Raw genomic sequence first — 25,474 nt, 5'->3', positions numbered from 1 at the left:
GGCCCTCTAAAACCATCCCAATTTCTCATGCGGCCCCATGGCAAAATTAATTGCCCACCCCCAGTCTATAGCAATGATGGCGAATCTTTTCTGCACCAAGTGCCCAAATCTGAACACATGTATGTATGCATGCCAGAGCTCCAGAAACTCAAAGACCAGCTGGCCTGTGCTTATGCGCACTGGCCACCTGGTCTGGTTTCCAGTGTGTGAATGCCCATCGGTCAGCTGGTCTTCGGGTTTCCAGGGTTCCAGAACTTGCAAAAATCAGCTGGCCAACACACATGCGTGTACCAGAAACCAGAGGAACAGCTGGCAATGGCGAGTGTACCCATAGAGAGGGCTCAGTGTGCCACCTCTGGCATGCATACCATCACAGACCTATAGTATAAATGTAGAGCATAGCAAAAAAACCAACCAAAAAAAAGAACAAATAAAAAAGCCCAACCCAAATTATTAGCAAAATGCAGGGATCTCATGGCATGCAGATAGAATTACTTGATAGACAATATTTATTCTTTGAAAATTGCACATTTTTGTCTTCCTATGGATATGCACGTTTTAGTTTTTAGCATTCTTGCAATTTCCCCACAAAAGATAAGTTAATGAAGAGCAAAATAAATTATAGTTGCAAGGATTTATCATAAACCCTTTAAAATATCTTCTCAATTGTCATTTAAAAAAAATATTTATTTAATCTTTATTATTACTTTTCTTTATTTTTAAAGCCTCCACATTTTGCTGACATATATTAATATTTTATAATTGGAAACTACTGATTCCTTTACGTGTTAGGATATTCCCTAAAGCTAATATATTTGGCTTCTTCTTCATACCCCTCATTAGCTGCCCAAAATACACATGAAGGGCTTGATGAGGGAGAATATTAGGAACAGAGGCCAAAAATGTTCTGGGAATAAACCCAAGAGGAATGACAAGGTGTCCCTGCAACAGCTCCCAAAGAGGAAAAGGCTAAGAGCTTACCAGAAGATACTGTGTGCTTGGCTTTCTTAGCTGGAGCAAATTCATCAGATCTACCTTCAGAAAATGATGCAGTTCTGCTTGGTGCTGGGGTCTGAAGAGTAACAAACAAACAAACTGTTAGTAGTACAGGGTACATGATTGTTAGGGATTGCCATTGTAAACTGCATATTGTAAACTGTACCAAACTTGTACTTAAAGAGTTAATGTGCACTTAAAGGGTTAACTTGTACTTGAAGAGTTAATATTCAAGGCTGTTTTGTCACTTCCTCATTGAAGCTATAAAAAGCTCATTATTTTGCTCGGTCATTTCCTTTACTTTACTTTTGCCTGAGACGGGGGAGTTGTGTTTAAGCTTCGTGCTTGTATAAGCTTTGTGCTTTTATCTATATTGCATTTTAGCTTCGTGCTTATTATCTATATTTTGTTTTGCTTTGTGTTAATCTTGTAATTGTTCAGTGCGTATTATTCTGTATTTGCTTCGTGCTTATTCTGGATTGTTTATATTTTGTTTATATGTAAATAATACTTATTTAGCTAAGTCTGTGTCTTGGCTTTATCACACATCCACGCTCTGTTAAAATTCTCTGCTCGGTATTGTCGAAGGTTTCATAGCCTAGCTAACCGAGACAAGCCAACACAAACAAACAAACAAACAAACAAACAAACCAGAAAACAGGGTTAGCAGAGATGGATGTTATAAGGATGGATTGGTTGTTATACTACAAAACAGGTAAAGATTCTGGAGAGAAATTTAAAAGGTTCTGGAGAGAAATTTAAAAGGTTTAGGAAGAGGTAGCAACATATTGTTTCTTGCACATTTTGGTGTTTTATTTAATTTACTATGCTCCTGCAAACAATGGGAATGCAATATTTCACTGCACAGAGCACCAACGTTCCTTTTTTTTTTTTCAATTTTTTTTTTTGGTTTATTTACTAAATTAACAACAAACAAAAAATACTTAAAAGAAAACGTGCCCAACACCAATAAAAACCCCACCACCATTTAGGGGGTTAAATTATTTACAATAAGTTTCAATTTCTTCCTTAGCTCCGGTTTACATTTCTTTACATACAAAAAGTGATTGGAATTTATTTTTCACATTGTCGTCATAAATTCTACTTAAGATATAATTTTTCACCTTATTCCATCGTGCCATCAGCTTCTCCAATTTATTTTCATCAAAGTTATTTAATCTTATTTCCATAATTTCGAAGTGGATGTGATCCACCATGTACCAGTACCAATTCTGGATTGTCCATTTATTGCTATCTTTCCACCCTAATACCAGCACCAACGTTCCTGAAGTCAAAATGTTCTCCCATTATTTAAACAGAACTCTATTTCCTAGTATCCAGACACTGACTGAATAAGGCTGGAAGAAGGAAGGTAGGCCTCTTCACATCAGGCGGCACTGGATCACGAAAGAGACTTACCGAGGAACTGCCGCTGGCATTCAGGAGGAAATTTGCAGTGTGGGCAGCAGTAGGTGGTTGGTTTGGAATGGGCCGGTGCCCCAGTGCCATTCCAACAATGGCAGTCATGTGAGTCTCCGTGCCAAAGACATGGATGGGAATGCCAGTAGTTTTTCCTAAGTGCAAAGAATACAGCAGTGGTTAACTCTTTATTCAGGTTTATTCTGGAGAGTCAGTGAAGAACAAATGCAAGTCTACAAAATAAACCAGTAAATTCTACTGAAGCTGCAAGGATGAAAGTGTCAATTTAAATAGACTGGCCATTAAAAGCTTCAGCAGCCCAGATGGCAGCAGTAGAAGTGCCTTCCAAGCCATCTTTTAGTATATAGCCCACTTGCTTAGTTTAAATGTATTAAGCATTCACACAGTGCTTTCAAAAATGCCCAAGGTTCCTTGGGTGATTTGGTCAGAGCTGTCCCCTTGCAGTCTGCCTCATCAACGTGGCTGAAATTCAGGTTCAAATCCAGGCATGTGCAAAACCCTCAGTTTACTGAACCATGAATAAAAGAGAGCCAATATAATGCCCAGCATTATATTTATATAACTATATTTTTAAATATACAGTATAGTCTTATTTTCGAACTGAGCAAATGCTAAAGGAACTGCTAACTTAAGAATACAGGAACCCAAAGTGTCACTTTCTTTAAATGTAAATGATTAATTGAATTAAATACACATTATTTATGTCAGGAGGTGAAAATTAACAGGAAGTGTCCATGGAATAAACAATTGTAGTTATTGTGATTTAAATACTTAAAATAAGGGACTGGATATCTTTCTTCAATAAAATGGAAGAAAGTGGTAGAAATAGGTGCATTTTAATTAGATACAGCAAAACAGATATTTAGCAGTCTTCAAGTTACTTTCACAAATAAAGTCTACTACTGTTGATGCCTTATTGCTGGGAAATACCCTAAGTGATCCAATATATAGATTGGATTTCTGTGCTGGAAACTTTATGAGTCCATATGTATTCCTGAAATATTGTTTGAGAATCTGAATTTAACAATTATGAATATATGTGCATATTTAATATGAAAATAAGTGGATTTCCCAGCTATTTCTAATGGAAAGCCTTTAAGAACTGCTCTATTTTTTAAAAAAACACTAGGAATTCATGATACCAGTTTTATATAGCATCTTTTAAGTTTGCTGAAGTTCTACCACTCAAATCTCTGTTCAATCTATGCCACCTCCTCCATGAAAATAATGCAGTTGTAAAGCTGGGTTTAAGCTGTGTATAAAAGGATTATATTTACATTCATTGCTTTAAATCAAATGTGTGCATATTAGCTTTTAGTATGCATTCTTTGTGGTATATTTGCAGATTTTATAAACATACCAAAAAAAAAAAAAGAACACAGGAACAATATTATTATTTGCTCTTTCCACTCCAGTCTGAAAGAGATTTTGCAGCACTCTAGTCATTTGAGAAAGAAAGTTAAGAGCTATTACTCCTCATTTTGGCTTATGTATGAGAAAGAAATACAAATTTTTATTTCCGCTATAATCTCAGCCTTTCTGGACGGGAGTGGGGCCCCGCTATAAATTCAAACAATCACTGGGCATCCTTACCTACTTCCCCCATGACACGCAAGCCTTCCTGGTAATTGGGGCCACCTCTCCTCACGAAAATCCTCACTTCATGCTCCTTGAGAGGGCCTTGATAATCTCTAATGGCCCTAACAATGCCCTGTAAAAATTTGTTTTGTAAAAAAAATCATACAGATAGATACTCTAAACATCAAAAAACAACAGAGCAACAATTGGTAGGGAACTGTTAACAGTAGTTGTCTGGAACTGAAAGAACCATAGCACATTAGGAAAGTTAATTTCCTTATTTCCTTAATTACATATCTTAATTAATAATGCAGAGAAGTTAATGTCTGCATATTTATTATTATCTAAAGCAACACTGATGCCTAAAATGCCAGATAGTGGATACAAATTCAAGCCTCTCGCCTTAACACTTTTAATTTAGCTTGGTCATTTTTTGATATGGGGTAATGAGAATCTCTTGAAGTTTCAAACAAACAAAGCTTGAACCAAATGCAAGAATGCTGTAAATAAGGGAATGATGCCTTCTGAAGAACAAGGTTTGTTAAAGCCTGAATTTAGTGAATTTGCTTAAATCTATATTTAGAGCAGGAGATCTTGCTTTGAGCAGCTATATTGGCTTCCAAGAATCTAAATTGGATTTTCTTCATATCTTTGCAGAACTAAAATAATAATAATCGGATGTGAACATATTGGCATTATAGTTAATAAATCACAGGTGTTCGATATATTGAAACACTGTTTTGAAGTTGGACAATGCTTTGAAATTGAAGATATAGAAAAGCATTTTACATCTATATATTTAATTTACATTTTATTTTTTTAATTATGTTTTAATTAGTTTCATAAATAATTCAATGGGGAACATACCTAGGTACTCTTTTCTCATCCAATCTTCCTATTTCTAGTCTGGTGTCTTAACTACTAGACTAAACTAGGTCTTGTATTATTATTATTATTATTGTTGTTGTTATTGTTGTTATTCTCCTCTAATTAACACCATGAATTGCACTTTAACAGCAATCTCATTTAACAATTAAGGAATAAGGAACTCACTAGAATTTGTTAGAAATAAATCTAACAAATAGACATCACATTAAGGAAAAGCTGGGATTGCTCTTTGTTAAAATAGTCTATTTTGATTTGGTTTATATTATAATATTATTTTCTCCCTATTACCTTTCTCTCTTGACTGACTTTGTTATATATTATTAATCATACAGTATGTAATTAACCAGTTATAAGTTAGCTCTAGTGATACATTGTTTTATAATTCTTTCAATTTTAATTCTTTACTTTTAATTCTTAATTCCAGTTAAAAGGTATGATCTGACCAGGACAATGTAATTTGTTGTGTGCCAAGAAAAACTATTTGAACTGAACCTATTTATGGCTTATTTATTGAAGAGAGGATATAAAACTAAGAAAGTCAATTAAATTGCACAAGATCAAAGAAATCTGTAAAGCTTGATTCATTTATAATATTTACGATGTATGTCTTCATTTTGTTATGATGTCACCAGTTTGCTCATTAATATAATAGAATTTAAACTGCATGTTGCTTTCCAGTTCTATATAGGTTCTAATAGAACTTCCTATGCATTCATGGGGGCAGCCTAGATAAAGATAAAAGGACCCAAACAATAAAGGTGAAGTTGTGTCCATCAGTACTAGGTATTATACTGAACATTAAGTACTACAGTTCTATTTCTTGTGTTTGGCTCAAAACTGTTCAAATTCCCAAAAATGAGGCTTCAGTTCAGGGTTGTAAGAAACTCCAAAAAGATTGTCTAATATCTGCAGGACAGGCTCTTGAACTCTGAAAGCCCTAATGAACAAAAGATTTCCATATTATACTGTTTACAGTGTATGTTCTCAAGTCAGAAAGGGGGGGGGGGGAAGCCCAAACAAGATTGCACAGTAACCCATGACAATATGAAAAAACCCATAACCCAACCAATGTGTTGCTAAATCTGTTTACATAAATGCCAATTGTCTGGGGGAAAATGTATGTTCCAATAATAATGCTGCAGATACTTTTTTTTACAAAAGCTCTTCAAACTACTTCATGCCAATCCAAGCACTGACACCTCAAAAAGTTTGCATCTTCCCAAACCATACATCCAATTGACCATTAACAGGCTCTACGTAAGCACCGTTTTTTACCTTAAAAGTGGCAGCTACATTGGTAAAATTAGCAATGCTTCCTCCAATGATTAGGATTTTGCCTTGCAAAGAGAAGGAAAAAGAAAAAGTTTAAAACAAGATAGAAGATTTGGCAAGAATATACAGAATATATAATCAGGTCTTACAACCATTTAGAAGCAGACAACTCCACTCAGAAATGTAATAAAGGCTCAAATGTTTAAGCAATTATCAATATAGGTAGTCCTCAAACAGCTTGGTTACTGAAGTCACAACTGAACCCCAAAAAAGGGACTTAGAATCAAATAGTGGGGCCCCTTCTGAGGTCATGTGACCAAACCTTGGAGGTTTGACAACACAGCTTGGTGTTTTTCTGACAATTTTGCCAAAAACTGGCACTTATTTCCAGTTTTTGGCCAAAACATGCACATAGCAAACCATTGGTTTGCTTAACGATTGTGATGTTCATTTCATGAATGCAGTATTTGTTTAACAAACATCCCAAAAAAGGTTTTAAAACCAGTCATGTGTCCAACCCAACTGTTATGACATATAGAAACATAGAAACATAGAAGTCTGACGGCAGAAAAAGACCTCATGGTCCATCTAGTTTGCCCTTATACTATTTTCTGTATTTTATCTTAGGATGGATATATGTTTATCCCAGGCATGTTTAAATTCAGTTACTGTGGATTTATCTACCACGTCTGCTGGAAGTTTGTTCCAAGGATCTACTACTCGTTCAGTAAAATAATATTTTCTCATGTTGCTTTTGATCTTTCCCCCAACTAACTTCAGATTGTGTCCCCTTGTTCTTGTGTTCACTTTCCTATTAAAAACACTTCCCTCCTGGACCTTATTTAACCCTTTAACATATTTAAATGTTTTGATCATGTCCCCCCTTTTCCTTCTGTCCTCCAGACTATACAGATTGAGTTCATTAAGTCTTTCCTGATACGTTTTATGCTTAAGACCTTCCACCATTCTTGTAGCCCGTCTTTGGACCCGTTCAATTTTGTCAATATCTTTCTGTAGGTGAGGTCTCCAGAACTGAACACAGTATTCCAAATGTGGTCTCACAAGCACTCTATATAGCGGGATCATAATCTCCCTCTTCTTGCTTGTTATACCTCTAGCTTGTTATACCTCTAGCTATACCACATGTTCCATTGTGGTCATATGTCGAGGACCATCTGAATTTGTTTCTCCCAAATCAATTCTACATTCCTGAAAATATTTCAGAGAGAAATTGATTTTCTTTGGGCTTTGCATGTCACTAAATCAAGAGAACTTGCACATCACATTCCACTGGGTTTTTTTTCCTAGCATGTCTTCCATTTCTACATATGTGCTGGTCTCCTTTCTTTTTTTTCTTTCTCTCCATTTTTATACTCCCCCTCGACTCTTATTACATCCAGCCTTCTATTCTCTTTAATCTATTTCTTGTTCCTCCCAGGGTTGCCTTGCATTTGCCCATCTATGTCATTTCAGAGTATGAGAAATCAGAATGAATTGGTTTGGAATGAATCCAGCATTCATTCCAATAATATAAAAGATCTTTTGCCAGAGGACATGCAGAATTAAAGGAACAAAGGGTGCCTGCAGCTTCCAATTTGGCTTTTACCTTCTGGGTGTTTTTCTCGTGTCATGAGGGAGAGGATGGTCTTGGCATAATCATAGGTTTGCTGTTCACTAGGAGCTCCAGAGTATTCACCGTAGTTGGCTAGTTCATTCACCCCACCAAGGTCACAAATGGTGTCACTAAATGGAAGGTACATCGGGTATTAAAAGGCATAAACTGCATTAAGTTCTCATTAAAAATGAAACAACTATTAAACTACCTGCGGAAACAAGCATCAACTAACTCAAGCAATTCTTAAGAGTTCGTGTGCAGCAATTACAATAATGTTGTTTTGTTAAATATTTGTACAACTAATCTTTCCAAAAGATCCAGGCATAGCTTCTCCCAGCCAGAATGTCTGTAGGGAAAACTAGGGCAGTAAGGTATTTTACCTCCCAAGTATCAGATCATGAAAGACACTGATGTCTGCTCACTGAGCTCTAGAAAACTAAGCTTTTGAAAGACTTGGTATGCAACTTTGCTAACAACAAAGTTTTAAAAAAACAATAGAAAGAGAGCAGTGTTTATCCTGATGCTATCTGGACCGAATGTACAGATACAAATGTCCTACCTTTTCTCTTTTGCCTTCCCACAGTAAAGGCTATGAGTAATGTATACATTTATCCAAATTCCAGCTAACCACTACTTCTCATGTGTCAAAAAACCCCCAAGTATTTAAAATAATATGCTACAGAGCAAACTAGCATTCACATTCCCAAAGCTGCGGTCAAAGCATTTCTTCCTGACAATGATTGACAGGATGGAAGCCAATGGTGACACTCAAACCCTGGCTTGCTGGATTCAGGAAAAATTGTGTTATTCCAGCATATGTAACCCTGCTGAGGTTTTAGCACACAAAATGATAACAAATGTCTTCCTGCTGCAGCTATTGGACTAGGTCACAATCTACACTAAAGTATGTGACAGCCAGATCACTTCCACCAAAACCTGAGTCTGTTACCTGTATACCACAGAGGCACCGCCTCCAGCCACCATGGTCCAGATTCTGCCACTGGGGTTCAAGATGGTCAATTTTAAGCTGGCTCCACTCTTGGCATCGAGGTCAGCAATATAGGCTTCCTGCAGACATACCATTTGAATTGAAATTTTAAGGAGTAGAAATACCTTTAAGATTCTCCTTGTAACATTAAACACTAAATCATCTTTGTAAAAATACAGGAGACTAATCTAGAGAATATTCAACTCTTAACACCTATTCATTTGCCAAGATTATTTGGAAAAGCCAAGTCTGTTGAAATCTAGTGGCATAGTAGCAGATTTTTTAAAATGTTTTTGCAAAAATTAAGTGTTAAAATAAACATAGTCAGTCTCAGGAAGCCAACAGGATTCATTTTGCTCCTATTAAGTTCGCTGTCTACAATAAGAGGTCTGAAAATGGTGTCATTGTCATTCCTGCAGCTTCAATCAAGCTATTTTTTAAAAAAAAGTTTGGTCCAAAAATGTTGGCCATTCCTATTGTAAGGATTCATGGCTCTTTTCTTCAAATATATAGTTCTGTCTTCAGCTCTCTCCTTGTGCACTTACATATATGAACAGAGAAAGACAGTAGTAAATTGAATCACTGATTCTAACGTTTGCACCATCAAGGTATGTCCTAAAATTAGCCTCGTCACCATGATGTTTTTACATAGAAGGAAGATTTAGAAATCTAGAAAACAAAGGGATTTCCAAACTATTTTGAAGTTTCTAATACAGAAATATTAATAAAGTAGATAAAGGGAACCAGATAATTTGTGATCCAAATGTTATCACAACCTTCCTTGCCAAACAGTGGACAAAATGTTTTTTTAAAAAATACTGACAATAGAACCTAGTGAGTTGTTGTGGATATAATACCGCAACAAATGGAGGGGCTCACAGACAAATATATATCCCCAGAGCAATTAAGAAAAGAAATGGATTAAATAAGTTTTGGGTTATGGATAAACAGCTAACTAAATAAAACAATTAATTTTAATTTAAACATAAGTTGAAAACTTTCCTGAGAAAATATGGTTTATAATGGAAGAATAAACATTTGAATGATTAAATGAACATCCCAGATGATATTATGAGAATGTTGGTTTCGGCTCTTCTAGAATGGGGGCTATTTTCATTAAAATTCTAAAATAGTGCAGAGTCTGAGATTTCATTAGTATCTGGCAAGAAGATGATTCAATACGGCCAGAATTAAATCTCATACATTAAAAGGTTGAACAGAAGGCATTTGAGCTGTTATACACAGACTGGGAAGAAAGAATAAAAAGAGCTAAATGGATTTCTCAATTAAATTACAATGTAAACCATTAAAGAGCTTTACAAAAAAGAGAGAGAGAGAGAAATGTTACATTTAGTAGTAACATTCAGCCAAGTTTTTCTGACACTCAAAAAAATAAAAATAAAAATGTTCGTATTTTCCAAGCAGAACCAGTTTACTGGATGGACAGAACTGTATTCCAGTTCTGCCCAGACAAAATTAATCCATGCCCAGTGTACCATAACTAATTATCAGAATGTTTCTTAGCCTACCTGAAGAGCCATTAAAGCATTTCAGAGACATTTTCCATGGAATGGATTCTAACACTACCATCAAGCAAATTCAGTTCAGTTCTAGATTATTTCGATGGTATTTTATTAATTAATTGGACTTTTATGCCGCCCTTCTCCAAGGATGTTAACTGCCAAGAGATCTAGTGCTTAGTCAAGTATGTTTGTAATTATTTTTCTAGTATCAAAATATCTGTAGTGGAGTCTACCTAGTCATCATTCCTCTTATCAAGCGGTCCCCAAACTACGGCCCGCGAGACGAATGCAGCCCGCTGAGGCCATTTATCCGGCCTGCGGCAGCGTACAAGATTTTTCTGATCTATATACTAAGCTCCCGAATCTCCCATCCACTCTGCTGCTGAGTATCTAGCGGTGGCAAGGAGGAGAAGGAAAGCCAGGGGGCGGGGAGGAAAGCGTGCCTGCAATTGGCCCCTTTCTTTGCCGCCTTTAGGGAGAGAAACTGTTGCTGCCCTACGGCAGAGCAGCAACAGTTCCTCTCCCTAAAGGCGAGAAAGAAAGGGGCCAATTGCAGGCCCGTTTTCCTCCCCGCCCCCTGGCTTTCCTTCTCGTCTTTCTCTAGACTCTCAGCTGCAGACCGTCTTGGTCCCTCCAGTGCCGCCTTTTTACTATTTTTTTTTCTTCAGGAATTTTGCACCGGTGAGGTTTGGGCACTTTTGGCATTGGGAGGGGGGGTCTGCTGCTGAGAGGGAGAGAGAGAGAGAGAAAAAGAGGGAGAGATAGAGAGTGAGTGAGTGAGTGAGAGAAAGAAAGCAAGATAGAGAGAGAGGGAGAGAAAGAAAGAGAAAGAGAAAGGGAGAAAGGAAGAGGGAGAGATGGAAAGAGAGTGAGAGAGAGAAAAAAGAGGAAGAGAAAAATGAGAAAATGATGGAGGGAAAGAACAAGGGGGAGGAAAATGAAACATGAGAGAGAAGGAAAAAAACGGAGAGGGAAGAGAGAAGTGGGGAGGAAGGAGGGAAGGAAGGAAGGAAGGAAGGAAGGAAGGAGAAATGGAGGGAGTTTGTTGATTTAAGTTTAAATTTACTTGTTAATAAAGAAGTATAAATTACTTAATTACTTTATTATTTCTTCTTTATTTTAAATATTGTATTTGTTCCCATTTTGTTTTTTACTTTAAATAAGGTATGTGCAGTGTGCATAGGGATTTGTTCATAGGTTTTTTTTAATAGTCCGGCCCTCCAACAGTCTGAGGGATAGTGGACTGGCCCCCTGTGTAAAAAGTTTGGGGACCCCTGCTCTTATCTTTTCAACAACTGTATGTAACTAGGTTAGTCTAAGGAGATAGCATGTAAGATCAGTGCAAGAGTTAGTTGAATGATGATTAGATGGTGAGAGTCTAACCAATCTACTTCAAGCATTTCAGTATACTCAAAGACTTCGGAAACTCCAATTCTCCAACCCCACAGAGGAATAATCTTTTTACTTGCCTCTGGATAGGCCTCCCTTCCAAAGGGAGGAGGGAATTCCACATCACCCCATTTCACTTTGCAGATGTAATCAGCTGTTGCATCAATTTTTGCAGCCAGGTCTAGTACGTAAACACCATCTGCAGTTACAACTGTATAGAGAGATCAAACAAAAAGCAGGTTAGAGTGAATCGTTCCCTAGCCACTGCTGAAGTGCCTCATTTCAAACTCCTACCCACTTAAATGAGATATGGAACTCATTCATTGGACTTTTACCAATTAAGCATTTGGATGATTCAGGCCCATGAGACATACATGGCAGCATAAGTCACTCTTCCTCAACCTAGCCCGCCCTGTAGATATACTAGAAATTTCCTAACACATCTGGAAAATTCCAGTTTGAGAATGTTTATGCTATCAAATATATGAAGTACATTTACAAATTAAAATTAAAGCAGATTTTCTTTTATACCTAAAGCACAATGCCAGCCTATCCAGATACTTAACAGAAAGGATAGAGATTTTTGTGGCCTCCACTGAATCCAAATTATTAGGAAAATTAAATAGATTTTGTATTTTTCAATAAATATCTCCGGGACCGCCTTCTACCGCACGAATCCCAGCAACCGGTTAGGTCCCACAGAGTGGGCCTTCTGGCGGGACCCAGGGGAAGAGCCTTCTCTGTGGTGGCTCTGACCTTCTGGAACCAGCTCCCCCCAGAGATTAGGATTGCCCCCACCCTCCTTGCCTTTCGGAAACTCCTTAAAACCCACCTATGCCGTCAGGCATGGGGGAATTGAAACATCTCCCCCTTGCCCATGTAGTTTCTGTGTATGATTCGACTGTGTGCTTGTTTTTTATATATTGGGGTTTCTTTTGGATTTTTTAACCTAAAACTGTAATTTAGATTGCTAAATATTAGATTTGTTATTATGTATTGTTTTTTACCATTGTTGTGAGCCGCCCCGAGTCTCAGGAGAAGGGTGGCATATAAATCCAATAAATCTAATCTAATCTAATCTAAATGTTTTAGATTATAGATTTTGGCATTTCTCAATGTTTTATGGCAGAATTCTCAAACTGGCATGATAAAATATTAATTTTAACATAAATGAATGAAAATGCAATACAGTACAAAGATTTTCTTTAGCTATGAACACATTTGACCTCTGGACTTGTCATAAGTAGATTGAAACAATAATCTCTAAGAAAGAAAGACAAGTAAAAAATATACAGATGTACTCTGACCAGCACTCTCCTTGAGTCTTTTATACAAGAGTCACAAAATATTTTTATTATTGCATAAGTAAATTTTTCAGAATGCAGTAATGTGTTTTGGCACACATTGCTGGAATTATAGGCATAACATCTGCTAATTAATCTGAATTATGTGCTCATACCATCACATCTAGTTGGGCAAAAGCTGAATCATAAAAACCAGACATTTGTGATTAGTTATTTAGCACTGTTGCTGAAGGTTCTGACTTTGCCAGCCTACTAAAGTTTGACAGTCATAATTAATCTCTGAAGATATTGTTTTATATGAAGAAGCTTAAACATTGATGGATGGATTATTTTTACATTTTCTCTTCCTGAAGGAACACAATATAAATTACTTCAGCAACAAGACTATGTTGCAATATATTCACTATTTCATAGCAAAAGCTTCATCTCCATCTTCATTTTCTATTTCAGCAAGCTAAAAAAACACCCATCAGAAACTGAAAAATACAGAATTAAATATATTCATCCCCCACAAACATAAAATAACACATTACCTAGTGGATTGATTTCCAGATATGTAAAATATAAATCTTCATAAAGTTTGAAGAGGCCAGAGATGAAGCTTGCCAAGATGCTAAATAAAAATAGTACAACAAATACAGTAATAAATTGCACAAATCAAACAATTTGCCATATTATCTGGATTTATCTCAGTTCTGCCTGTCTTTGGTCTAGCTAAGGCTCGATGGTTGACTTGGATGAGTCAGCCAGTGTCCTTGATTGTCCCTGAAGCTGTATATACAGAACTGGGGTGGCGCAGCAGGTAGAGTGCTGTACTGCAGGGCACTGACGCTGACTGTAAATCTGTAGGTCAGCAGTTCAAATCTCATCACCGGCTCAACGTTGACTCAGCCTTCCATCCTTCCGAGGTGGGTAAAATGAGGACCCGATTGTGGGGGCAATAGGCTGGCTCTATTAAAAAGTGCTATTGCTAACATGTTGTAAGCCGCCCTGAGAAGGGCGGCATAAAAATCAAATAAATAAATAAATAAATAATTTCCTATTTTAAATGGGATAAAAAAGACATTGCAAATCAAATTAAATAGACACAAATGCAATTCAAAACATTATACAAATAGGAAATGTTTTGACACAAAGTATTTTAAAATTTTAGGCAAAATGAAGAAATACTGGTTGCACAACTTTGGCATTATTCTTCAAATAACTGCCAGCAATGGCGCCTAGGAAAGCTGGTAACTATTGGCAATTGGCAATCCCAAAAACATATTTGCATTTTTGTTTTGTTGTATCTTCACAAGCTGGCACTCAACCACTTAGTTCACCATACTAACAGACATAGGCCATCCCTGCCTTCTGACCTGCATGTTGCCTAGCCCATTTCTTCTTTGACCCTACAGAGATAGGAACACAGCTTTGACCCAAACAACCATACCCAAATTAGCCAAAACTTACAGTCCCCTTTCTCAGTAACCTGTCTCTTCCAGAGAAGAATGGACATGCGATGGCTTAATGTGGCTACTGAAATTAAGTATGGCCAGAAAAAAGCTCATCAACTTGTCTCTTACAACTTTTTGGGGAAGATAATAAGGCAGGTATGTTAAACAGTTATTTAAGGCGCTAGGTACAATTTCAAATACTGAGATTCAATGAAATATGCTTTTATCTTGGGAAGGACTCAGCCAGTCTTGCCCTGAGATGTAAGAGGCATGATAAGTGATTGCTGGATGACTGATATCTATCAATATTGGCAAAGTCTAGCGGGGGTGGGGGTGAAGGTAGAATCTAGGCATAAGTCTCTCTTTGGAAATATTTCTTTATTAAATCCTGTCTTCTTTCCTGGGTTGCTTCTTTCATAATAACGAGTCGTGAAGCACTCTCCAGCCATTATTAAAGATATCCTCATTCATCACGCAAAAAGAGTAGAAAAAAATATCTTTGGCCTTAGAAGACTGCGTATTGCCCCTGGGTAATTGTAAACATACAATTCTGCATTACATTACTGACAATGCTTGGCCTGGTCAACATAACTGCTGCCATAAATCATTCACCTGCACCATAAATCATACACATTCCCTATGAAGGAAAGCAATAGTTCAGAATTACTTTTTCTTGTCCACTGGAGCATGGACCAAAAGATGTTTCTTGATATCAGATTCACTCAGCTTGCAGTCCACGTGCACCAGCAACTTCTGGGCTTTGGCATCCACATCCCCCACATCCATACCACCCTGATGGTGAAACAGCAGATAGTCTCCTTCGCGAGCTGCATAAATGCACACATAGAATTCCTCCGCCTGTGAAGAAAACAACAAATTCATAAGACTTTTCTGCCTACTGATTAAAAGATTGTATTAAATGAACAGACAATCCTTTCTGGCATTTTCTTCTGCCTCTGCTATCTTCACCAAGATCTGAGAAGTTCAGCCTTCTTTATTCTACTACCTTCTGCATACAGTTTACTGTGTAATAACAAGACTGAAGCAAAACTAAATTAATTTAGAGAAAGGAGAAAACGTCACTTAGAATCAATTCTCTTCACTGTGCCTTGGTTAAATTACTACAGAAGTAAACCAGACTGCCTCAGAACCAGGATTAATCACGACCTATATTTATCTTATCTATTTGGTGTAATTTTCTATTCTCTGTCTTACAATATCTTAATTTCTTTAGAGACTTAATTTCATTTTATTTTTTATAGATTTAATTTTATTTTGATTCTATCCTTTTCATTTTTAATTTTTTTAATATAAAGCAATTAGTAATTAGGTTGGTAATTGGATTAATTAGGCAATATTTGGTGATATTATTGGGTTTGTTTTTTCCCCTTTGACTACGCTACTGTAAGAATTTTTCAAATGTTTTTTTAAGGGTATTTTATTAATAGGCTTTTTGTAAAGGGCATTGATTATATATGAAAATTGATATGGAAGCGATTAGGAGAGATTTGAAACATTTCAGCCTATTCAATGTGAGATACTAGAATTCGGAACAGCTTAAATGGGGTCTTAGCTAATAGTATATTTCTACAGCATTAAAAAATTGGGCAGCTATTTTTATTCAGATGTCAAAAGTGAAGGTGGTAGCATTGTATTCTATAACTTCCTGAAATTGATTTATTGTAAAACAATTTGATGTTGTTGTTATAATTTTTATTGTACTGTGATTGGAGATAAAAAAATAAAAAAATTCTTTGTCAAAAAAAAAAAGACTGAAGCAAAATTAAATTAATTTAGAGAAAGGAGAAAACTTCACTTAGAATCAATTTACTTCATTGTGCCTCGGTTAAATTACTACACAGTAAACCAGACTGCCTCAGAACCAGGATCAATCATAGCAAGACTTAGGAAATGTCACTTGTTTTCCTCTTTTCTACAGATTATTGATGTCATTTTAGTACTATTTCATCATCTCCATTCAATTTCCAGGCTGTCTATTAGTATTCAAGAACATTGGTCAACTGAAAGGAGCTTGAAAACTTCAAGGACATTATAGAAAGAGGGGTTTTTTTCTCTCCGTCCTTAGCATGACAAAACAATATTTTTGATCTTTCTGCCCTTCATCCTGAAACATCAATCATTTTTAGTGGTCATATTGGCTCCAAAAGACAGTGAAGGCCTGGCTGTGCTGGCAGGCCCAGGGGCCGTGAATACTACCGTCTGTCACAGCCGAAGAATGTTGATTGGATAGGTATGTATGTTTGGTTGATTGGATTGCCATGGGGGACTTGATTGTTTTTATCATTTTAATGTTTTTAGTATTAATGCTGACTTCTTTTATCACTGTATTTTATTGTGTTTTATATAGTTGTAAGCTGTCCTGAGTCCTATGGGATTGGGCGGCATAGTAGCCAAACAAATTAAATTAAATTATTAAATTAAATTCAAAGTTCAAATTTATTATTACAGTCATAGACCGAAACAAATAAAAACACTCAGTGAATACAAATTAAGGAATATATTCCATTGTTTCTGAAAGACAGATTGAGGAAAGGCTCCTTCACAAAAATGAGATGCTCACTATTAAAATACAGTAGTACCCCTAGATACGAGCATAATTCGTTCCATAAGGGAGCTTGTATCTCGAGGCAACTCGTATCTAGAACAAGTTGTTTTTCCCCTCCGAGATAACCAAAAGCAAGGATTCTTGTGCCACCTATTGGACGCTCGGCTCGTATCCCGAATTTGAGCTCGGGAATAGAACAGAAATGTCTCGCCCCTCGTGGCTCGTATCTTGAAATACTCGCATGTAGAGCAGCTCGTATCTAGAGGTACTACTGTATAGTGGTACCTCTACCTAAGAACGCCTCTACTTAAGAACTTTTCTAGATAAGAACCAGGTTTTCAAGATTTTTTTGCCTCTTCTTAAGAACCATTTTCTAGTTAAGAACCCGAGCCCGGAAAAATTTCCCAGGAAATTTGAGAGCAACATGAAGGCCCGGCCAGTTTCCTGCCATTCTGCCTTTAATCTAGGTTATCTCGGGCTTTTCTGGGCTGCCGGAGGAGCCTTTCGGAGGCGCTTAAGGAGGCTTTGGCAGTCCAGAGTGAATGAAGCATTTTCCTTTCTCTGGGCACTTGGGGAGGGTATAAACCTCTGCCAGCACCCAGAGAAAAGAAATGCTCCCTTTGCTCTGGGCAGTGACTGTCCTCCTCCTCTTCTTCCTCCTCCTCCCACCCAAATTCTGAGCTTTTATTTCTTTCCTAATGGGTTTGCACGCATTATTTGCTTTTACATTGATTCCTATGGGAAAAATAGCTTCTTCTTACAAACATTTCTACTTAAGAACCTGGTCATGGAACAAATTAAGTTCTTAAGTAGAGGTACCACTGTATAAAGCTAATGGATATCAAAAATACACATATACAATTCTATTCCATGATAATTCTGCAAAAACAAAAAGAGCTTTGCAAACAAACTGACCTGTTTATGTGGAACAAAAGGTTCTATCAAGAAGTTCTTTAGGATGCCTTTAGCTTTAGCAATCTGTGAAAAAGAAGAACAGATTTAAACATATGATGAATTAACAGCCCCTCAAGGGACTACAGTTTGGCTCTTCTGGATATTTGGAGCATTTTGAAAAACTACTATGAGAATGAACACACACAGATGCATACATGGTCTCTCTTCTCCCATCACTTCCATACTCAAATGATAGAAAGCACATTCCTATGTTTTGATTTGCTGTGGACCTCAAGTCACATTAGAATTCAACAAAATTATTTTTAATCCTCACACTTATAACATAGCTTTCATTGGTAATCTGCAGAAAACCAGAGTAGTTTTGCCTGCAGATTATACAGTAAAAATTCTTTATCCAGTATTTGCCAGTGAAGAAATGGAACCAATTTATTTTTATAACAGGTGCTGTCAAAACCAGTATCAAATCACAGATACAGGTTGATACAACAGTGGTTTTGATGGAAGGTGGTGTCCTTATCATAATTGTGAGGAAAGTTTTAATGCCTTGCATCCATATTTTTATTTCATGCAGAAACCCTGGAAAGCCTGGAAATATTTGTTTGGTCTGTTAAGACAAGAAGGATTGTAACTAGTGATGGGCGAACCCAGTGGTGATCGGGTTCAGCAAGTTTGGCTGAATTTTACGCAAAATTCGGCCGAATCCGAACTGAATCCGAACTCAAACTCGAATGGGGAATCCCTCCCATGAAGAGATTCTGGGGGCGGAGCTTTGACGTTACCGGCAGGTTGCTAAGGATGCCAAGGTGATCACTTCCTGGATTCCATGGAATCCAGGAAGTGATCACCTTGGCGTCCTTAGCATTCTGCCGGTGACATCAAAGCTCCGCCCCGGAATCTCTTCGTGGGAGGGATTCCCCAGCTCCTTCAAAGGGAGGTCTTCACGTAAAAATAAACATTGTTATTTTTACGTGAAAGGATGCCTCAGCGGCGCTGCAAGCAAAGGGCGGTCCTTTCACGTACAAATAAACATGGAATCCATGGAATCCAGGAAGTGATCACCTTGGCGTCCTTAACAACCTGCTGGTGTCGTCAAAGCTCCAAACGCAGAACATGACCCCGAACTTTGCCCGAAGTTTGGAAAAATTTCGGGTTCGGGTTCGGCATACCGAACATTGCAAAATTCGGTACAGATCCGATTTGTGCGGGTTCAATTCGCCCATCACTAATTGTAACTTGAAAAGGAAGGTGATTCAGTATGAAAATTATGCAACTTTTAGGAGATCAGCATGAATTCTTTTTTAAAAGTATCCCTTTATGCATCACTTTTTCTCAATGTTCCTTTTATCTTTCTTACAGTCTGCACTTCTCTTGGTACTCATGTAATTGTTTCACTTTCATCATTCCTTTTCCCAATGGCATCCTTATTCCTAAGCAAGCCATATTCCCCTCCCAAAATAAAAGCTGTCATAGGATATTCAGAATGCCCTCACAAGCTAGAAATGGCCTCATCAACTCTGGTGAAGATCTTACAGTGAGTGGGATAGGGAAAGTGACTTTCCCATGCTGTAGACAGACCTATGATCAAAGCGATTCCTATAGGTACTAAATGCTAAGGACATTCATTATAAAATACAAAATAGTTCAGTGCCATGTAATGTTCTCTAAATAGGTTTGGTGCTTTCAGTGATTAACTGATTCATTCATTCGCTCCATATCCTTTCCAAAGGTCAATGTTCAAATTATGCAGTTTGCTGAGAAATAAATAATACTTACTGTAGTTTCTTTTCCAAGACGTGATTTTAGCCAGGCTTTCACTTGATCTAAACTAAGATCCACGCCAACCAAGCCAAGTTTTCCACGACGTTTTATAAGCTGGTCAGGTTTCACCACAAGACGCTAAAATGTTTCAAAGGAAACCCAAAAGATGAAAAACTAAGCTTGTGTGTAATGATATCAGTCTTGCCATAGCTTTCGTGCTTTTTCAGAAAATTCAGGCACTGTTTCTCCATGAGAAGTACTATAATTTGATCATTTCAGCCATGTTAAAAAATACAATATAAAAAAGAAGTCAGTTTGATTGATAAAACTTCCAGGAAGTAATGTATCTATTCATTTTGGCATATTTTCATGTTACCGTGTTTCCCCGAAAATAAGACACTGTCTTATATTAATTTTTGCTCCAAAAGTTGTGCTACATCTTATTTTCAGGGGGTGCCTTATATTAGCAAATTCTGCAAAACCTCTGACATGCCTTACTTTCGGGGTACGTCTTATTTTCGGGGAAACAGGGCATATCTTTAGACAGCACCATCACTGCCATGGCATTATCCCTACCTCACAAATACAACAAAGAAGGCTAGAAAAGAGCATCATGGATGACAGAATCCATGTGATTAGAAGGAGCAGACTTGTACAATGATAAGATACTCTGTAGCTTTTAGACAACTTTCCTATCTGTTTACTTGTAGGTAATTGTGCTCATTACAGCAATATAGTGAACACTGATATCAGAACCAGGGATCTGAAAGTGTACTTTCTGTTCCTACTTTAGGCATCCTATCACTAAATTAAAAGGATATTCAGAACAGTTCCTGTCTCCTGGCAGAACGTCTGATCTTTTATCTTCCTTGCTGACACAAGGCAACAACTGAGTCATGTAACTAAGTGCATAGTATTTAATTAGCTATCAATAGAGCTGTCCTATATCAGCAAGAAAAATGAGACTGTATAGCAGATGCATGCTCCAAATGTGATTAAACTGGATGGGAGCCAGGTGAACAAGCAACCCAAAGGAATCAGGGACAAAATGTCTCTACTTAGCAATTCTGCTTCTGCAATAAAGTAATTTGAAAGGAGACAATTCCCAGAACTTTTCAAAGCAAAAATGAAAATAAAGGACACCTTCCTTCTGGAACACCATTCTGCCCAAGGTTATATGGTCCCTGGTCCATATTTAAACCTTTAACACCTGGCTATGCTACAGGTCGTGGGTCAGAAAGGCTGGGAATTATTCTTCTGGGTGATATATTCTAATTTTTAAATTTATTTTATTGCTGCACTGTAAACCTTTCATAATCACAAAGATTGAGGCAGCCTATAAATCTAATCAAACCAAACCAGCTAGTGAGAGGCATCTAATATGCTACGTTATCCACAGAAGATAAAAGATACAATGACAGTCAGTTGGAAAGCAAAATAGATCAACTAACCATCCTTTGCTTTATTATAATCAAATATTCCACACCAGAAAGATGCTAGTGTTGCAGAGCTCTTTCTGTTAAGGACTAGGTTGCTTCAAGAGTGACTTGTTAAGTTTGGAGGATTGAGTGGAGCTAAACCAAGAAGGGACTTTTCTGACACCATTCTTTTCTAGTACTGCTTTTCCCCGCTCTTATTAGACTTCTGAATTTAAACTTCACAAAGGAAGGTTGAGATTAGGAAGCAGGTGATCTGTCCCTGATGAAGGAGGCAACTTTTCTCTCCAAACTTTGCCCAATGCCAATAAGCTATGGCTGCAAGTAATTTTTAATGGGAATCTCAGGAGGAATCTCAAATACAAAGATGGTCTTTCACTCTACCTAGCTTAGCCTAGGAACTGGATATTCAATGGTGGCATCTAAAGATTTGCATTGCTGCTTATCAGTCAAATAATTAAGACAAAGGCTTTTTCTAGGAGACATATATATTGTTCTGAGTTCGGGTTTTGCCCTGTGTAATATTTTGCATGTTTATGCGACGTTTCGGTGAAATCACATTCACCATCATCAGGCTGAAGTTTCCAAGCTTCGTGCTGTTGTAAAATGGAATGTTTGCAACTGTCATTTCTTCCTAGTATATAGTGTGGGGGTGGAGATTTGGTTTGAATGTAGCAAATAGATTGGGTGATTATGTTTCAGTGATCTGATTGGTTGGTGTAATCATAATTATTAGAAGGATTGACATGGTGAATTTTATGAAGTGTTTTTTGTTTAAGGCTGGTTTCCAAATTTCAAAATTCCAAATTTCAAAATTCCAAATTCATAATTATTAGAAGGATTGACATGGTGATTTTTATGAAGTGTGTTTTTTTGTTTAAGGCTGGTTTCCAAATTTCTGGTAGGCGGGACGTGTCATCTCTTTTATTTATGCAAAGGGGGCTCCTCTCAATTTCTATGGCTTCTAGAGCAATTCTTCTATATAAATTCTCTGTTTTGTGAAGTAATTTAGTTTTTTCAAAGTCAATTTCGTGCCCTGTTTTTTTAATGTGCTGGACAAGGGAGGAAGTCTTTTCTTCTTTTTTAACTGCATTCACATGTTCTGCAATGCGTTGGCTCACTCTTCGGTTGGTTTGTCCAATGTATGTGGCTGCACATGTTTTGCAAGGGATTTCATAGATTCCTTGGTATTCCAATTGGATTTTATCTTTGGGGCTCCTTAGGATATTAGATATTTTTTGGTTGGTGCAAAATGAAGTTTTGATGTTATGTTTGTGCAGAATTTTACTAATTTTGTCTGTGGTGCCCTTGATGTAAGGGAGGATGGTGGTACCATTGTCCTGTTCTTGATTTTGTTTTTTGGGGGGGTGTCTCTTTTTTGATTAGGTTTGTGATTGTTTTCTCTTCGAATCCATTAGAAATTAATACATCTTTGAGTTTGTTCAATTCAGTTTTTAAGTGCTCATGGTCAGCTAAGCGTTTGGTTCTGGTGATGAGAGTTTTGGCCACTGAGGTGATTTGTGCGGGGTGGTGGTGTGAGTGTGCATTTAGATAACGGTTGGTATGGGTATTCTTTTGGTAGATAGTGTGTCCTAGGCTGCCATTGGTTTTTTTATAGACCAGTACATCTAGAAAGGGAAGTTGATCATTGATTTCTGTTTCCATAATAAACTGTATTTTGGGGTGTAGGCTGTTAAGATGTGTGAGGAAATTGTCTAGTTTTTCCTTACCATGTGGCCAAATTACAAAGGTATCATCAACATATCTCAGCCAAAGTTTAGGTTTGTATTTGGATTGCTCTAATGCATTATTTTCGAAATATTCCATATAGAGGTTGGCGATGACCGGTGAGAGAGGTGATCCCATGGGGGCTCCCTCTATCTGTGAATGGATCTAAAGAAAGGAAGTGTTCAATATTTTTACAAGAATCTCAAATAGCTCCAGAATGTTACACAATACCGTTTTGTTTTCTCACCTCAGTCAATAACCAAGGGTGATCTTGTACAAGCTGATCCCAGTCACTATCAGTTGTTACTCTGGCATACTTGAAGCGATTCTGGATGGCTGAAGAGGTGCAGATGTATTTATACAAAAACTCCTTCCCTGTTTGTTCAGAAATTGCTTTGGCAGACATGGTTACCTAAGGCCAATTAGAAAAATTAAAAAAGATACAGTATAAGTTACATATAAAATATTTGACTTTAGAATATTTATTTTAACAGCAATACTGGCAGAGGTAGGATTCGGAACTATTCTCTGCTTAAAGTAGTTCTTGCATCTCCAATATAACTGTAGTCAACATTAACTCTATTCTAGAAATCAAGGCACAATCATAACTAGTGAATTTCCCGCTCTGTGGAATGCATTCCCTCAAAAGACGCTTTTTTAATTATAAATTTTAGGATTTGTTTTAATTTAATTTTTAAACTTTCTGTTCTGAGAACCACAAAAGGTGTTTAGAATCAACCGGGGGAGGGGGGGGGAGGGATCAATTTCCAGCTGCTCCGTCGAAACACAAAACAAGGACACTAGAACATAGGAAATAGCATCCCATCATCATTTTCAAGTTTCTCCAATATGACAGCATGTGTTCTACCAAGCATTTATGAAGAGCAGGAAGAAAAGGAAACTAACACTTATGGAAAATTGACACCCCCCCCCAAACCTCTATTTGTATAGATCAGTTCAAATCTTCAGAATCAGGCAAATGGCATTCTTACAATGGCTTTTAAATCAGTTATCTGTATGTAACTACTTTGCTACTCAATTCATGCTTATCTAGTTTACTAAAACAGTGTTAGGGAGAGTTCTAGCAAATGATTTATTTACTAAAATCAAATCTAATGCATCAATATTGCAATAATCTGATAAGGAAGGTGCCTTGTAAAAACCGCCTTCTGCCGCACGAATCCCAGTGACCGGTTAGGTCCCACAGAGTTGGCCTTTTCCAGGTCCCGTCGACTAAGCAATGTCGTTTGGCGGGACCCAGGAGAAGAACCTTCTGCGGCCCCGACCCTCTGGAACCAGCTCCCCCCAGATATCAGAGTTGCCCCCACCCTCCTTGCCTTTCGCAAGCTCCTTAAAACCCACCTCTGTTGTCAGGCATGGGGAAATTGAAATTTCTCTTCCCCCTAGGCTTATAGAATTTATACGTGGTATGCTTGTATGTATGAGTGGTTTTTTAAATTGGGGTTTTTTTAGATTGTTTTTAATATTAGATTTGTTTACATTGTCTTTTTATATTGTTGTTAGCCGCCCCGAGTCTTCGGAGAGGGGCGGCATACAAATCTAATAAATAATAATAATAATAATAATAATAATAATAATAATAATGTAGTTCATGCTTTTATTCAGCTAAGAATTGTTTTTGACAAGTGTTGATTTTTAATGGCAACTGCATGTTTCCAAAATGCCTACTGATTGGCCTTTTTATAATTGCTCTGCAATCTTCTCAGGTATCAATGTCAGACTGATTGGTTTGTAAGGCTCCTTGAATTCTCCTTTCCTGGCCTTGTTAAAACTGAAGTCAGAAGCTCTCTATGGCAGCGGTCCCCAAACTACGGCCCGCGGGCTGGATGCGGCCCGCTGAGGCTATTTACCCGGCCCGCAGCAGCGTACAAGATTTTACCATATATAATATACTAAGTTCCCGAATCTCCCCTCCACTCTGCTGCTGAGCGTCTGGCAGCGGCAAGGAAGATGAAAGCCAGGGGGTGGGGAGGAAAGCACCCTATGGCAGAGCAGCAACAGTTCCTCTCCCTAAAGGCGAGAAAGAAATTAGCCAATTGCTTTCCTCCCCGCCCCCTGGCTTTCCGCCTCCTCCTCCTCCAGACACTCAGCTGCAGACCGTCTTGATCCCTCCAGTGCCGGTTTTTTTTGGTTTTTTTTGCACCGGGGGGGGGGGGTCTGCTGCGGAGAGGGAGAGAGAGAAAGAGGGAGACATAGAAAGGGACTGAGAGAGAAAAATAAAGCAAGAAAGAGAGGGAGAGAGAGAACGGGAGAGTGCTGCTTTTTTGCTTCTTTGCTGCCCCGCAGGGAGCCTGGAAGCCCTGCAAGAGCGTCTGGAGGGGGCAGTAAACAAGCCGTCAGGACCCCCGCGCACTAAATTGTTAACGGCCACACCGTCCCGGCCAGGCCACGGGGAAGCCCTCCCTATGGTTGCCCGCCGCCCACGCCCTGCGCTTGGAGCCGGGGGCGACGGGCCTAGCCTCGGCTTACTTGGCCCTGGCACGGCCAAAGCGCGGGGCGGAGTAGGCGGCGGCGGCGGCTTCAGGCCCGCCCCCGAGCTGAGCTTCCTTTGGCTTCCTTCGGGGCAAAGCTGCAAAGCTCACCTGCCGCCTCGAAGGAAGCCAAAGGAAGCTCAGCTCAAC

The 25,474-nt window shown here is 38.0% G+C and overlaps 1 protein-coding gene across 2 annotated transcripts in view; it reads right to left on the bottom strand.

Annotated features, from left to right (window-relative positions):
- The window catches only part of ACLY (ATP citrate lyase), an 80,479-nt gene that overhangs the window by 29,967 nt on the left and 25,038 nt on the right, over positions 1-25,474 (bottom strand). For both annotated transcript variants that reach the window (XM_070727445.1, XM_070727446.1), the window contains exons 2-13: positions 23,080-23,244; positions 19,684-19,806; positions 17,911-17,973; positions 15,097-15,287; positions 13,527-13,606; positions 11,770-11,900; positions 8,739-8,857; positions 7,781-7,917; positions 6,178-6,239; positions 4,030-4,147; positions 2,416-2,570; positions 982-1,072 (exon numbers count right to left, since the gene is read on the bottom strand). In XM_070727445.1, coding sequence (XP_070583546.1) covers positions 982-1,072; positions 2,416-2,570; positions 4,030-4,147; positions 6,178-6,239; positions 7,781-7,917; positions 8,739-8,857; positions 11,770-11,900; positions 13,527-13,606; positions 15,097-15,287; positions 17,911-17,973; positions 19,684-19,806; positions 23,080-23,238 — 1,429 coding nt within the window. In that variant the 5' untranslated portion in view covers positions 23,239-23,244. The remainder of the gene's footprint in view (positions 1-981; positions 1,073-2,415; positions 2,571-4,029; positions 4,148-6,177; positions 6,240-7,780; positions 7,918-8,738; positions 8,858-11,769; positions 11,901-13,526; positions 13,607-15,096; positions 15,288-17,910; positions 17,974-19,683; positions 19,807-23,079; positions 23,245-25,474) is intronic.

Source organism: Erythrolamprus reginae, chromosome Z, assembly GCF_031021105.1.
Source record: "Erythrolamprus reginae isolate rEryReg1 chromosome Z, rEryReg1.hap1, whole genome shotgun sequence".
Lineage (NCBI taxonomy): Eukaryota > Metazoa > Chordata > Lepidosauria > Squamata > Dipsadidae > Erythrolamprus > Erythrolamprus reginae.
This window is presented reverse-complemented; position numbering and strand designations above follow the sequence as displayed.